The 16,697-nt window shown below is 42.8% G+C and overlaps 1 protein-coding gene across 1 annotated transcript; it reads left to right on the top strand.

Annotated features, from left to right (window-relative positions):
• Positions 1-5,468: 5,468 nt before the first annotated feature.
• Positions 5,469-9,999, top strand: LOC142217927 (uncharacterized). The gene is made up of 2 exons (XM_075286257.1): positions 5,469-5,539; positions 7,576-9,999. The coding sequence occupies exons 1-2, from the start codon at positions 5,532-5,534 to the stop codon at positions 8,219-8,221; spliced, it is 654 nt and encodes a 217-aa protein (XP_075142358.1). The 5' UTR covers positions 5,469-5,531; the 3' UTR covers positions 8,222-9,999.
• Positions 10,000-16,697: the final 6,698 nt, after the last annotated feature.

Here is a 16,697-nt window from a genome sequence, read left to right as displayed (position 1 = left end):
CAGTGAAAGACAGGGCCTTTCAAATACAACCGTATTGTGTACATAGAGACAGGGAGCATAAGAGACAATGTAGGAGGAAGAGGAAATGGGGGGAGGGGGGGAGAAAGGGGAAAAAGTGGAGGGGGGGTTGGGGTGGAAGTGAAGGAGATTCATTTATATATCTAAACTAACGCATAACTCGTAGACATTGATCAGAGACTAAGCCTGAAGGGTAGTATACAGTGGGGAGATGTGAGAGTGAATGGGGAAGCATATCCCAAACAGGGGCGAGTAGGCATTAGAATATGAAGGGGGGTACATTCTAGAAACTTTCAATAAACAAGGAAAACTTAACAACAAAGGAAGATGGATAATATAAAACTATTAAGAACGTGAGGAAGATGGACATGCATTCAATATTCGCAATAACTTATTTTCTGTAGAGATGTAATCAGAGGTCGCGGGGAAACAGGAAGGGGGGGGGGGACATGGGACAAGGGATCAGGGAACCTCCACTGCCTGTGGCCATGGGACCAGACACGTGTAACAGCGGAGTGGCGCCAGGGCCCCAGGCAGGGGAGGGAACCTAGTAGATACAATGAAAATCATACACCAGTGACAATTGTATATGAACAAGAAAGCATGTAAAAGGGATAAGCTTATCCCCGTAAAGTTGAACAAGAGAAAGAAAGTAAAACTATATCGATAAGCAAACAATGAGAACCTAAACCATAGAATGGAACCACAGCACTTATCTAGTGTCACCTTAGCAAAGTGAGCTGTAAGAGCTGTAAGTCCCAGGGTCAGTGGCAGAATGAGAGACCAACATGAAACGGTTGTATGCATAGAAGAAGCTCCTTATGTCAGTCCTGCTCTTGAATGAGCCTCCTGGGGTTCCCTTTCTTTGATTTGGGTGATTTGAATCTGCGTGGCTGTTCCTGTTGCTCTATACTGGAGATGTCTGGCCATGTGGTGATGTCTTCTGGAACTGGCATCCAGGAAGGCAGTTGAATAGGAGCTATGTCCAGCTGAGACCAGGCGGGTTCTAAGTCATCTGGAGATCGTATGTTAATTCGGCGGCCCTGCTTGACCACTGCAAGACCAAAAGGGAATATCCAAGTGTATGAAAGTCTCTTGTCCCTTAGAACTTCTAAGAGAGGGCAAAGAATTCTGCGTTTCGCCAAAGTTGTAGGCGCAAGGTCCTGGTACAAATGCACTTCAAAACCATCATGGGATATAGGTCTCTTTTCCCACGCAGCATTGAGTATGGCTGAGGTATCAATAGAGGAAAGAAGCCCGCATATCATGTCTCTAGGCAGCTCTGTGCCCACTGGCTTGGATCTAAGTGAGCGTCAGCTCTTTCGGGGCCTAGCAGTGATGTGAAGATGGCCGACATTACCTCCCTTAGGGATTCTGGCGGGAAAGATTCCGTTAAGCCTTTCAATCTTATATTCCTTCTCCGGTTCCTGTTTTCAAGGTCCTCAAGCAGGTCATACATTTTTTAAGGTGTGAGTGGTGGTTGGATAGATGTAGAGCAGCTGTAGTGGTATGTGCTGCCAAGGCTGTGTTTGCGGATTCCAGAGAGTATACCCTCCCCATCATGGCCTGCATGTCCGCCCTCATGCCTGCTATTTCAGACAGTACCAGAGCTATAGCTTGGGCTAATGCTTTCCTGAAGAAGGCTTTGGTGATAGCGTGTGAGGGTACTTCCTGATGTTCCATACCTGGCAGGCTGTCCATGTCGGAATCTTCCACTGTCTCTCCTGAAGGTGCATCTTACGGCGCCATTTTGTGGGTGAGCATGGGAGATTGCAGCGTCTTCTTTCTGAAGAACTTATGCACCTCCACCGAGTGATGTTTGTTCAGCGGGGTGTCAGGCTGTTCTCCGGGTCTTTCCCTATTAGTTTTGCCCATTTCTGGTCGCTGCTGAAGGTTGTGAGGGTGAGTTTAGGCTCTATAACAAATGGAGCTCCAGGCTCAGACCTCCATCTGCATCGACGGTTAGACTCCGTCCCGCCCCTTTCTACTTTCAATATGAAGAACAGTACAGGCACAAGCCTTCTCAAAGCCTGCATTTCTTATGGTCCGCCTCTGTAGGAAATCTATCTGCATCACACAGACACGGGAAGAACATACATAATCCTTGCAGATGTTGTTCCTGGTGGGATTCAAACCCAGGACTCCAGCGCTGCAAGGCTGCAGTGCTAACCACTGAGACACCATGTTGTCCCCCGCCTGGCATTTTCTGAAGCTGAAGGTTTTAAAACCGCTCCAGAAAACGCTCAAAAAAATGTCTCAAGGTCCAAAAACCGCCTAGTAATTAGGAAGCGTTTTTTTTCCAGACCAAATTACTCCAAACGTAGTTCACGTGTGAACTTAGCCTCACAGTACTGGACAAACCTTTACGGAAGTGTTCCAGTTCTTATCTCTCATCCAATCTGCTCTTTGACAGACTACAGTCAGGCTTCAGACCCCGGAACTCCACTGAAACTGCCCTAACAAAAGTCACCAATGACCTTCTAACCGCCAAAGCCAAGCACCATTACTCTGTCCTCCTCCTCCTTGACCTCTCCTCTGCCTTTGACACAGTCGACCACTCCCTCCTGTTAGAAATTCTCTCATCCCTTGCCATCTCAGACCTGGCCCTTTCCTGGTTCTCCTCATACCTCACCGACCGCACATTCAGTGTCTCCCACTCGCACACCACCACCTCACCACGCCCTCTCTCTGTAGGTGTCCCCCAAGGATCTGTCCTAGGACCCCTCCTGTTCTCCATCTACATCCTTGGCCTGGGCCAACTCATAGAATCTCATGGTTTTCAATACCATTGCTATGCCGATGACACCCAAATATACATCTCTGGACCAGACATGACCTCCCTGCTGGCCAGAGTTCCAGACTGTTTAGCAGCTGTAGCCTCCTTTCTCTCCTCCTGCTTTCTCAAACTCAACATGGAGAAAACAGAGTTTGTTATCTTCACCCCACCCCGTATGGCCCCTCCACCTAATCCATCTATCAAAGTTAACGGAACCACAATTACCCGTCCCACAGGCCCGATGCCTTGGGGTAACCCTGGACTCCGACCTATCCTTCAAGTCACACGTTCAAACCCTCAACACTCCTGCCGCCTCCAACTCAAGAACATCCACTGAATCAGCTCCTTCCTCACCCCTAAAACCACTAAGATGCTCGTCCAGGCCCTCATAATCTCCCGCTTACACTACTGCAACACCCTTCTCCATGGACTCCCAGCAAACACCCTCGCCCCCCTCCAGTCCACCTTAAACTGTGCTGTTCGTTTAATTCACCTCTCCCCCCGATCTTTATCGGCTGCTCCCCTCTGCCAGTCCTTCCACTGGCTACCCATAGCCCAGCGAATTGAATTCAAGCTACTAACGTTAACATACAAAGCCATCCACAACCTGTTCCCTCAATATATCTCTGAACTAATCTCCCACTACCTGCCCACACGTAACCTCAGATCCTCCAATGACCTCCTACTCCGCTCTGCTCTCATCCGCTCCTCACACAACTGTCTCCAAGATTTCTCCCGTGTATCCCCCATACTCTAGAACTCCCTACCAAGACACATAAGACTGACCCCCACAATCACAGGCTTCAAGAAGGCCCTGAAGACTCACCTATTCAGGAAGGCCTACAACCTGAAATAACATTATCACCTCACTGCCATCTGAACTGTCTCCCTCTCTCCTTCTGTCTCTATGCCTCCTTCCCTCATAGATTGTAAGCCCTCGCGGGCAGGGCCCTCTACCCCACTGTGCCAGTTGGTCATTGTTAGTATTATATCTACCTGTATATTTTGTGTATTGTATGTAACCCTCAAATGTAAAGCACCGTGGAATTAATGGTGCTATATAAATAAACAATAATAATATCAAAAGCCCATCTCCAGCACACAATAGCATAGTACTGTATGTCACGGAACACCTGCCCTGGCGTAAAGTTAAAATAGTTGCTTTGGCAGTAGCATGCCGATTAGGGACATCAACCATTTGACTCAAAGCTGTGAAAAAATAGTTCAGATTGTTTAAGAGAGGATCATTAGTCTCAATTAATAGGTTGGCCTAAGTTATGGCTTTGGAAGTCAGAAGCATGATGATACACAATACCTTGGACCAATCTATAGGAAATTGACTTGCGTGGGCGTCATAATACAACCAGCATTGATTTATGAAGCCACGGAATTTGTCACATTCACCACAAAATCGAAATGGTGGTAACTTAGAATAGAAATAGCACCAGGAACGGATATCTGTGTCTCCAATTTCGTTGCCCAGTTACGTAGTTCTTCAATTGCTTGGTTGAACACCTGAGTGTTATGGTTAGATTGCCCAGCTACTGCTTTGATTCTTGCTTTTAAAGGGGCTCTATCATCGGGAAAAGTCATTTTTAACTAATCACATCCTTGCATAGCCTTTAGAAAGGCTATTCCACACCTACCTTTAGTATGTAAATTGTCTCAGTGGTTTCTGAATAAGTCCGTTTTTATTCACATGCTAATTAGACTGGTGCACGATACATTGTGCACTCCTCTCCTATTGTTTCCTATGGGAGGCTGCTGCTGATGACTCAGCTTCCTGTTTGCACACACACATAGGAGATAATAGGAGAGACTAGTGCTGCTGGGAACTTCCTGTGCTGGCTAGAAGCTCATTAGCATATGAATAAAACCTGACTTTTTCAGAAACCACTGAGGCAATTTACATACTAAAGATAGGTGTGAAATAGCCTTTCTAAAGCCTATACGAACCAAATATGGCCAGAACAAGTGGAAATTGCTCTGGAGCGTCTTCTAGCACACCCAGAGCTCATCAATCTTCAGGGGGACTCCTCGTTGGAGAGAGCTAGTTCTACGGGAGAAATGACCACCTTCTCCAGTTTTTGCTTGTCGATCTGTTTTTTCTCCCTTGCCATTTTTAGAGACACTGGAGTCTGTAAGCTATCACTGGCGGTAATTAGTTTTTGAATATGCTACATACACCCGGTGCAGTGTTCTTTTTATTCCCCGGTACCACCGACGTTGTTCCTCACGAATATAGAAGGTTTACCTTATATTATTTCACATATTGCTTTTTGTATTACAGGTTTTGTGTCCTTTAGTTGACGTGAGTGTTATACAGAGCTTTAGATGACTGTGATTGATTTTACATTCTTCTCACTGTTACTTTGCCAGTTCATATACAGTAATCCTCTGGCCACCTCTACATTTCTTTTTCTAACTTAGGTGCTTGTTCCCTATCTATACATGCTCTCCTCATGTGTTGTCTTTGCTCCTCCCATCACTTGTTTCCCCATTCTTCTTACCTCCCTGCCTTCTCTCTCTCCTTTCTTTTTCCCCTCCCCTCGCTGTCTTTATTAGTTCCTCCTACCTTCTTATTCCCATGAACCTTCTCGCTCCACCGTGGCGCGCACGGCCTGTGCGTCACATTATACATCACTTTCCCCCAGCTCCCCCCCCCCCCCTTCTGAGCACACTCTGCCCTGCGTAGTTTCTCCTTCTGATCCTCCTTAGTGTGGTCACTAGAAATCCGATGTATAGGTATGTATGACATTGATGCCTTACTCACATTGATTGAGATTGGGCTATAGTGTATGATCCTGATGGCTTAGGTATCTATTGTTATGGTGTGTTCCTAATTTCCTTTCCCCCCTTTACTCTCTCTGGCTCCAATATCCAATCACTATCTACCCCCCCAAATCCTGCCCTCCCTCTCCCTCCGCCCTTCCTACCCTCCTCCTTTCCTTTTAGTACTAGTATTTGTTCTGTTATAGAGATTATAGAGATTATCTTTTTCTGGGTGACTATGCCTTTTGAAAACCAAAAAGCAGAACCAATAATTAACTACGGTCTCAAAAACCACTAGGAACATGAACAAACAAATTGAGACTCCCAAAATATAAAAATATAAATAATTTTATTATTGGATTTACATAATCCAAATCAAAACAACATAAGACATAGGGAAGACAGACAAGGGGACAAATCCCCTACACTAGGTGGCAATATAATACCGTACCCTCCCACAGATGAGGACTGAGAAACTACCCCAAATAACCATAAAATATCACAAAATAGGAAAAACTGTCTAAGGGTGCATTCACACTACGTAACGCCAGCGTGTATCACAGCCGTACACGCCGGCGTTACAGCAGGGCTGCCGAACACTTCCCATTCATTTCTATGGGAGCCGGCATGCGAGCGCTCCCCATAGAAATGAATGGGCTGCTTCTTTCACTGCGAGCAGTCCCATTGAAGTGAATGGGAAGTGCTGGCGTGTACGGCAAGCTCTGCTCACGCCGAGCCGTACACGCGAGCACTTCCCATTCACTTCAATGGGACTGCTCGTAGTGAAAAAAGCAGCCCATTCATTTCTATGGGGAGCGCTCGTATGCCGGCTCCCATAGAAATGAATGGAGCTGCTTTATACGCCGCTTATTCTGAACATGTTTTACGTTCAGAATAAGCTTCAGTATACGTAGTGTGAATGCCCCCTAAGGGAGCATTCACACTGAGTAACGCCGAGCGTGTATCACAGCCGTACACACCGGCATTACAGCAGACTGCCGAACACTTCCCATTCACTTCAATGGGAGCGCTCGTAAATGCCGCTGTTACAAGCGCTCCCATTGAAGTGAATGGGAAGTGTTCGGCAGTCTGCTGTAATGCCGGCGTGTACAGCTGTGATACACGCCCGGCGTTACTCAGTGTGAATGCACCCTAAGGGTGCATTCACACTGAGTAAACGCTAGCTTATTTTGTAGAGTAAAATTACACTTGTAAATTTTGCTATTCCATTGACTTCAATGATATTTTTTTACAAGTGTAAAAATACGCCTGTAAAAAATACGCCTGTAAAAAATACGCCTGTAAAAATACGCCTGTAAAATGTCATTGAAGTCAATGGGATAGCAAAATTTACAAGTGTAATTTTACTCTACAAAATAAGCTAGCGTTTACTCAGTGTGAATGCACCCTCACATGATAATATAATATGGTCAAAAGAGTAGTACAATATATCTAATATATGTCAGTCTGACCAAAAGATAAACATGTACTCAATTTGTAGAACACCAAAAAATGAAGAGTGTCCCTAAAGGGAATACTCACACATACTCATAGGTGCAGACATAATTCTAGACCAAGTAATAGAATGACAGGGGAAGTTCTCAGAACACCATCAGTGGGATCAACAAGAACGCCCGACGCACGTTTCGCCGATGCCCAGGAGTCTGGTTCGGGAAGGAAGGAGTGGCCATCAAGTCTTGGAACGAGCGTTTGGCGAAATGTAACCAGAGAATTGGACTGTGGAGCCTCAGACAGCTTTCCCTGGAGGGAAAGACACTGGTCCTGCGGAATGAGATCCTGCCTGTGCTCCAGTACACCGCACAGGCCTGGCCACCTCTCAACACCGTGGTCAAAGCCATCTACAGGATCGTGTTTCACTTCATCTGTGGCTTGAAGATGGACAGAGTGAAGCGGGCCATCATGTACAAGGAGCCGCTCAAAGGAGGTAAGGGGGTGCCTGACATCCCAACTCTGCTGAGACTAACCTTTGTTTGTGATTGTGTCCACAGAACCCTGAGGACTGGCAAGGATTTGGCCAGCAGAGCCATGTCCTATTTGTTCCTGCTTCCCCTGTGGCGTCGCCTGAGATGGGACAAGTGGGACAGTTCCGTCCCTTACAACTGGACCATCCCCTGGTACTACAGAGATGTCACCCGGTTCGTGAGGGAGCACCAGCTGGAGGGGCTCAAGCCTGACCTTTGGAAACCGAAGACGGTCCACAAGCTAATCCGAGCTAAGAACACCATGGAGGAGATCCCAGGGCTGGCGGCAGGATCCGCTGAGGTCGTCTGGAGAAACGTCTCGTCGGACCAGCTGATCAACGGACACAAGAACATGTCGTGGATGGCCATTCAGGGAGGACTGGCGGTGAGGGCCTTCATGCATGCTCGCAACCTGAGTAAGACACGCAACTGCCCCAGATCTCCCTTCAAGAAGGAGACCACCCACCATCTTTACTGGGAGTGCCCGTTTGCTCAGGGTCTGTTGCCTTGGAAGCTGAACTGCAGGACTCTGTGCCCAGGAGCAACCTTTCTTACCATTCAGTGTTTTATGGCCTGTTCCCGGGAATCCACAGAGAGAGTGACTGTGAGAAGGCCTGGCGCCTTATGGGCCCTACCCATCAACCAGAAGAAGACCAAAGTCATGGTATTTTAGAAGAAGGGCCACAACAAAGCCCCCACCCCACAATTCACACTGAACGGCTCCACACTGGAGAAAACCAACAGCTACACCTACCTGGGGCTGGAGCTCAGCCAATCAGGAAGCTTCAAAACAGCAATAGAAACCCTGAAAGCAAAAGCCTGCAGAACCTTCTACGCCATCAGAAGACAACTGTACCACCTCAAACCACCGGTGAGGGTCTGGCTGAAGATATTTGACGCAGTCATCGCTCCGATCCTTCTCTATGGCAGTGAGGTTTGGGGCCCAGCCACCTATCCAGACCAGTCAAAGTGGGATTCCAGCCCAACAGAGACCTTCCACCTGGAGTTCTGCAAGTACCTCCTCCAATCCACCGCAGCACCTCCAACATAGCCTGCAGGGCAGAGCTAGGCAGACTCCCCCTATGGCTCACCATGCAGAAGAGGGCGCTATCATTCTGGACTCACATACAGGGCAGCAGTCCTGGCTCTTACCACCACCAAGCCTGGCTGAGCCACAGAGCCCCGAGAAAAAATGATACCCCCCCAACCAAGCATCAGCCATCTGCCAAGCCAAAACCCCCAACATGCCCTGACCAAGGCTCAAATAAAAGGAGTCATTGAGAGAGACAAAGAGCGGTACATCGAGGAATGGAGAAGTGCAATAAATAACTCCCAGTCACTGCAAAGGGACTACACCATGGCCATCTACCTGGAGAGAATATGCCACCCCAAACACAGACAGACCCTGAGCCGTTACAGACTGAGCGCCCACAACCTGGAGATGGAGACGGGGCGACACAGGCAGACGTACAAGCCATGGGAGAACAGACTGTGCCAGTACTGTGACCAAGGGGCCCTAGAAGACGAGGCCCATTTCCTGCTACACTGCACCAAATACTCAGCTGTGAAGGCTGTCTACTACCAAAGACTCTCTGCCCACATCCCAGACTTCATATCTGCAGACGAGAAGAGGAAACTCTACATCCTACTGGGAGAAGAAGAGGCCACTGTGGAGATCGCTGCCCAATACGTGTCCAGCTGTCACCAAACAAGAGGAAGATGAGACTCCACGGACTGTTATACCCCAAACCACCCACCCCACCCCACCTCCCCATATAGCGGTCACCAACTAAGAGGAAGATGAGACTCCACTGACTGTTATACCCCAAATCAGCCCTCCCTTCAATACTCTCCCCCTCGACTCCAACTCCCCCCCCACACACACACACTTTACTAGCTTTGGCAATGCCAAATATCCATTCAGACGTGCCAATAAAGCCTATTTGATTTGATTTGATGTGGAGTTAGGAAATACTGGTATGGGGTGGGGTGAGGTGGAGTGCTAGGGGAGATTTCTTTCCTGTGCTCTGCCTTGCCCTGCTCCATGAGGTATGGGAAATGTATTTATTTATTTATCTGTGAGTATTGTAGTAGTATATCATATGCGCTGCGTCACAGTACTCTGTAAATACTTTTGGTTGACGACTGATTGGAATAAAAGCTATTTTCAATTTTAAAAAAAGTGCTGTGATACTGTGGAAACTAATCCCTTGGACTATGGACTCTATTGCCTATGGAAATACCATGCATCCTGGACTATTCTGCTAATGGGGTAGTCAAACACTTACCAACTAAGGATTACCTATGGACTTTCACGGCTTACAGACTTTAAAGAACTGTGCCCTGGATTTCATGAGGTGAACTCCGGAGACCCAATTATAATTCTGTTTCTATTCTTTTATTCGTCTTATGTTACTGCACTGTAACATACCTTTCTGTAACCATATAAGCTTGTACCCGCTAGCATATATCTCAATGTATGTTGGCTGTCTAGTATCAACCCTCTTGGGTGAATAAATATAAAACTTTAGAAAGCTCGTCTCATATTATCCTATAAGACCCAGTCCCTCTCTGAGGGTGAGAGCGGACGGTAAAGGTAAGAAGGTGATTGCAGTTTTGCCCGTGGCAATGCCAGGTAGGCCAGAGGCTGGGTAAAAGTGGCTGTGGCTAGACGAGATCCTTCACACAGTGAAAGGGTTAAAGGTATGCCAGACCCCTTGCGTGCATTCGTAAGATTGGGGCATGGCGGACACAATGTTAAACCCCCAGTCACTCCAATAGCAAACAATTTAGAATTTAAGCAGGAGTGCCCCGTGGCAATAGTCCCTATATGTCGTATCCCAATTTGTAATCTCCATAGGATAAAGTTGTAGCAGAACCCAGTGGGAGGCGTGCTGGTATATGTTGTCCAGCTGGTCAGATATGCACACTGAACAATGTCAGTACAGACCCCGTGTGTTAGATATATGATCCAGGGACCGGTTGGAATTCAAGCCCCTGCTAAATGTAAACCCACACAGAGTCACAAGTTCAGCGACTAATTTCAAGCCTAGCTAGTAGTGCAATAGCCTTCGTTGTCAGTGGGCTGCTACCAAAGTCTGCCTCTCTGAGAATTCCGACCGGTGTGCATATCAGAGATGAAGCAGAGCTGGCTGTGTATCTCCGGATTAGTCGAGCTCAGCACACGGCCAGCTCTACTTCATCTTAGCATAGGAATGCATTGACCAGCGTTGATTGGCTGAATGCCATACATAGTATAGCATTCGGCCAATCAACGCTGGTTCTGCCAGTGGAGGCGGAGTCTAAGATCGGTCCACAGCAGTCTCCATTCTGGTCCAATATTAGACTCCGCCTCCTCACAGACGAGCCTCCGGCAGAACCAGAATTGATTGGCCAAATGCTGTACTCTGTATGGCATTCGGCCAATCAACGCTGGTCTATGCATTCCTATAGGAAAAAGTCAGCTCCCGCATATCGCAAGCTGACAGGGATCCTGACATAATACAGTGACTTGGGCATGTTAAATGCCCCCAGACATGCTACTCCTGCTGTCCCAGTTGCATTCCAGGGTGTTGGCATCATTTCCTGGGGTGTGATAGTGGACTTGGTGACTCTCCTGAGTCGAATGGTGGAATCCCCTGAAACGAAGCATTTTTCCCCATAGACTATAATGGGGCTCGATATTCTTTCGAATAGTCGAACATTGAGCGGCTATTTGAAACAAATATCAAATATTTTACTGTTTGCTCATCTCTAAAAATTACAGCAGAATAAGAACAATGGGCAGAACACAGGTGTTGTTATTCCATTTTACACAAACAATATTAGATGAATCTCAAACAAAATTCTCACTTAAAAGTGGGTTCTGACTTTAGAAAGTTTGGGAACCATTTCTTTTAAAACAGATCAAAATATACAACATCCTAGGCTTATAGAATTTACCTGCACAGAGAGGCTAATAAGATTGGTTTGACAGGACTAATAAACTCATTCTGATATAGTGTTATTTTAATTTATTTTATGATTACTTGTATAGTGCCATCATATTCCGCAGCACTTTACAGACATTGACAGTCACTGTCCCATATAGGGCTCACAATCTATATTCCCTATTAAAATGGCTTTGGAATGTAAGAGGGCCTCAGTTCCCCCCCCCCTTTTTGAAGATTTGTGGCACAAGATTGGTCTGTATAGAATTTTTGCATACTAGAAATAAGCGCTTGATAAGGCCTTCAACACGTGACACAAGTCTATCCCACAATTTCAAGGCTAGGTACGGATATTTAACAGTGGATACAAGTCTCACCGGCAAATACAAGATATTTAACAGTGGCGAGCCAGCACGGTCGTTTTTTTTCCTGTTTTTCTTGTTCCGTTCACTTGCAATTAAGGGGGATGAGAGGAGTATTTTGCAAGTTGTATGAATTGCAAGATTCAGGAAGACTTCGAAAAAGAACTTATATTGGTGAGATACAGATGACTGTTGTACGTGTTATATGATACGGAAGCCTGTGTGAGGAAAGCCTGTGAGGAAACACAGAAGGACCACAAGTGCCAGACGTACTGAGACGTTCTGATGACAGGGACCAACTGTTCCAAGGACAAGCTAAAGGTGAAGCTTTCTACAGTGGTGAGTAAAGATTTTACTTTTAAAGTATGGAAAAATTTGAGTCATTGTCTAAAAAATGTAACGTTGAGTTTAAAATTGTGGCTAGTGACAATTTAGCGAGTATATGGCAAGATTTGTATACACAATGTGAGCAGGCAAATTCTAAGATTGAAAATAGAATTTGTTCTACAAAAGAGAAGCAGGTATTTAGGAATATAGCTTCTTTGGTAAAGATTTTTAATGATGTGGTAACAGAGAAGAAATTACGTAATAGTATGCATAAATCTGTTCAGACAGATAATGAGAAATCTCAATATGTTGACAAAGAGCACCACGTGGCAGTAATGGCCATAGATGGTGAGGAACAAATGATACAAGAAACTAAATTGAAATTAAAATCTCAGGAATATTTGATCAGTCTGAGTAAAGCCATTCCCACATATGATGTAAAGATCCATGTGTGTAGAAACTCAGAAATTTTTGAAAGCCATGCAGAGAAATTTGATCTATCTAATGAACAAAAAAACAAAATGTTTAAATTATGGCTTCCTATTGATTTTACAGAACGTTTGTCTGCAAAAATGTCTTATGATAATGAGTCAAATGAATGGTTAAAAGACAGTGATGTGGAGAGATTAAGGAAACTAATCTGGTGCACTAGAGGTGACAGCGTGCCAACACCTGACATACTGAATGAGATAAAGATTGGCAGAAAAGAATGTACATATGCATTCATGTCTAAATTTGAAAGGACATACAAAACTGTCATTCCAAAGGTGAACTCTTCATCTATGGTGAAAAGTTTTGTTAAAAAGTTCAAATTTTTGGATGCAGTCACCCTTGCCAGTGCCTCAGATAAGAAGACTTTATTTGAAGCTGCTAGTTTATTGGACATGGCCAGAAGACATCAGAAACATATGTCAAATGTAAATCGAGTATGTCCAAAGCAAAAAGCAAAGCCTATTAAGAGACATCTGTCAAATCATGTTAAAGTGTCCCCTATTTATAGGAGGCAAAGTGACAAAATCTATGAGAAACGTAGGAAATTACATGTTGCATATAAACCATATGCCATGCAGGAAAGTCCACAAATTGAAATTCCAGTATTAACTGAAATTAAAGAATTGCAGCCAACCAAATCTATTGATAGTCAAAAGATTGTATCTGGGAATGTACCAGTTGTCTCCAAAATGTCAGATCTTTTCAGTAACCCAATGGCATCTGACCTGTCTTATATTCTTAGGAAAAGGGCAAGCTTGGCATTCTCTCATGACCTGGCGAGGCTATTATGGATGGACGTGTTGACAGGAAGTTCATGGGTTTAACTTAAAAATATATATCTGAAAGGAGGTCAGGGGTCGAATTTAAAAGTATCTCTGAAGGAATGACTGTCTACTGAGTTTTACTTACGTACTATTTGGCTATATAAAGAGAAATCCCTTTTATATGAGGAGAAGTCCAATGATCAGGTATAATCCACATGATTATGTGATGATGTTTATAAATAATCCTAATTATGCTATTGTGAATAATACTATGGATCATATTATTATATACAGTATATATATATATACACACAGGAGGAGAGTCTCATGTGTGGTGACAGATTTTCGTCATAGTCCACTCTCTAGATGCAGAGAGAGAAGGAGCATGTTATATACAATATATGAATATATGACATGTATATGAATATATGTACAATATATTAATATGATCAAATAGTATTAGGAATCCATAAAGTTATTAAACTTTCCATTGGTTAAAATCAATATTGTATTAATTTGGTTTTTGCTAAAGTTTATCTATTTTTCAGATCAGAAATGTCATATATGGAAAAATGGATCAGTTCAATCAGTGATGTCCGTTCATTCATCATTCTTTCCTTCTAGCTAAAAGAATGCATGGAGTGTCTAACGATTAATGAGTAAACAAATTAACATGGTGTGACTAATAACAATGCATGATAAAGTGATAGAAGTTCTAACTTACCTCAAGCATGTTTTTCAATAGGTTCATGTAAAGTCCATGTTTTTAGGATTTTCAAGTTATAATCCATTTTGTTTAAAGGCATGCAACTAGGCATGGAGCTCTTACTGTGAATTAAGTGTTCGTTCATGTGGTCAGTTGATTGACAGCAACACACTGTGACCTGTGACCCTGATGGGCTGGTCAGTATAAGTGTTAAGTGTTATGTGTCGAGTCGACTCGTGTATACAACAGATCTGTGACATCACAAATAGGCCTAAGAAAATCAGGATGCATCCAAGAAGGAAAAAGAAACATCTATCCAACAAAAAGACGTCTATTTCTATTTTCTTTTTCTATTTCTTTCTATTTTTTATCTTATATGATCCTCTATATTAAATTGGGAAATTAGCAAATATATGTGAAATCCATTGAAAGGAACCTCATATGTTTATACCTACAGGAAAACCAAGTGTTTAAGTCACATGAGCTGAGAGAAAAGGTGACAGCTGCACTACAAAGCAAGGTTATTTTAGGTGAACATTCTGTAGGAAAAAGTAGCTTTTGAGAAGATACAGATAATCTTCAATATATTTGTTCAAACATGACAAATAATAAAGGTTTATTGGGGTAATTGGATCATGGGATAATAAATATATTAGTTATGGTGGGAAAATCTAGTTAGCTATAGCCAGTATTGTATTATTGTTTTATTGTATTATTATTGATTATGTATTCTTACATGTATGCACACACTTGCATACACTTACACACATCAACATCTACAAACATTGGGAAAACAAACATTGGGGAAACAAACATTGGGAAAACATAAGTGTCTTATATGCAAATAAGATAAGCTAATCATCTTCATGAAAGGAGAAGTATAATATCATCAAAGGATATGGGATATCAAGAGAGATAGTCTCTGGTTTATTCTTTAAACTTCTGATTATAGGATGTGACATATTTTGAAATGTTTATGTTTTATATACTTATTTCATATATATGGTATTCACATACAGCCAGTACACAAGAATATATACAGTTAAGTTAAAGACAGTCAAGTATGTTAAGTCTTGTCTCTATTCTTGGTATTGGAGGTATCTGAAAGGTGAAAAAGGTCACAGGAGTCTGTGAAGAGACGAGGTGTTAAGAGGAAACTTTAGGCACATACGTTTTATGAATAAAGGGTTAATATTGTGTCTCAGATAAGGAACACAATGATAATTAATAAAGTAATGTTCAAAATAAAATTATTTCTTATTAAAAAGGATAATAAAGTGATTAAACTTTAGAAAATGTATGATAAGTATGATAACATAATCATATAGGAACATATGTTTAGTATAATTGGTGAAAAGTTCTAACTAAAGAATAAATATTGTGATTGTCTATAGAATGGTAATTAATAATCACATTATATTTCAAAGTCGTGTTGCAATTTGTCATCACAAGTAATGTATTACACATATATATTCATACATATAGATATAAAGATATATATGTTGATATATGATGTTTATATAGATTATTGTATCCAAAGTACTATTATCTGATAGTTTGATAAATGTATTGAATATCAATATTTTAATAAGTCAAATATAAATATTGATACAATGTAAAGAGAAGTCTGATCTATAAATGAATGATATGGTACACTGTGATATTATAGTTTAGTTAATTGCCTAGTTTGGCTTAGCTATTAGGGAAAGAAAACTTATCTTCAATCAAGTCCAAGATTATGATAAAGTTTGATATCAAATGTTAATAAAAAGACTTTAACAGTTACAAGAAGAAGATGTGCGGGAAAAGATAACCTGAAGGTATGATGCTATATGCTTAAGCTTATGCCAAGGACTGTGTTTAAAAACTATTACTGGAGTTTGGAACCTTTGATCAGCGGATGATTGGACAGATATAAAGACGTCCTCATCAATGTTTGGTGGAATCCTTTCTATTTCAAGACTTCAAGTTGTTTGTACGCAAAAGGGTTATGAATGATAAAACCCGAACACAGATATTGTGTATCCAAGAGACTGAGATTCCAGGACTGAACCTTACTGACAAGCAGCAGGGATGATGTCAGAATTCACACTTGCCTTGCTTTTGCAGTATTGCTCCAGAAGTGTCACATGATTGTACAGTGACAGGAGGTCAAGGTAATTACAGAAGGAAACCCTTCTACAGTCTATGTCTTGGTGAAGTGAAACATAACATATGGACTTTGCTGTTATATCAATATCTTCATAATATGAACTTTAATGGACAATGTTATAATATCTGCACAACACGGAGGAAATCTAAAGGACTTTAAGTCAAGAACTACATTTGTGGTAATAAGCCTTCTATTATGACGGAAGAAGAGATGACCAGAAGACCAGACGATGAAAGAAGAGCCTTCATCAGGTGTAGGTTAGATAGTGGATCAAATTGTTTCCATCTTTGATCACAGTTTACCATAACATAACATTTATTAATGTCAAAATGTATTGCAAATTGATGAAATTATTGTTACATGGACAATCAATGAAAATTAAGTTCCAGCAAAGAAGAAAGAAGATATAATCTAATT

The sequence above is a fragment of the Leptodactylus fuscus genome, chromosome 9, assembly GCF_031893055.1.
Source record: "Leptodactylus fuscus isolate aLepFus1 chromosome 9, aLepFus1.hap2, whole genome shotgun sequence".
NCBI classification, from domain to species: Eukaryota; Metazoa; Chordata; class Amphibia; order Anura; family Leptodactylidae; genus Leptodactylus; species Leptodactylus fuscus.
This window is presented reverse-complemented; position numbering and strand designations above follow the sequence as displayed.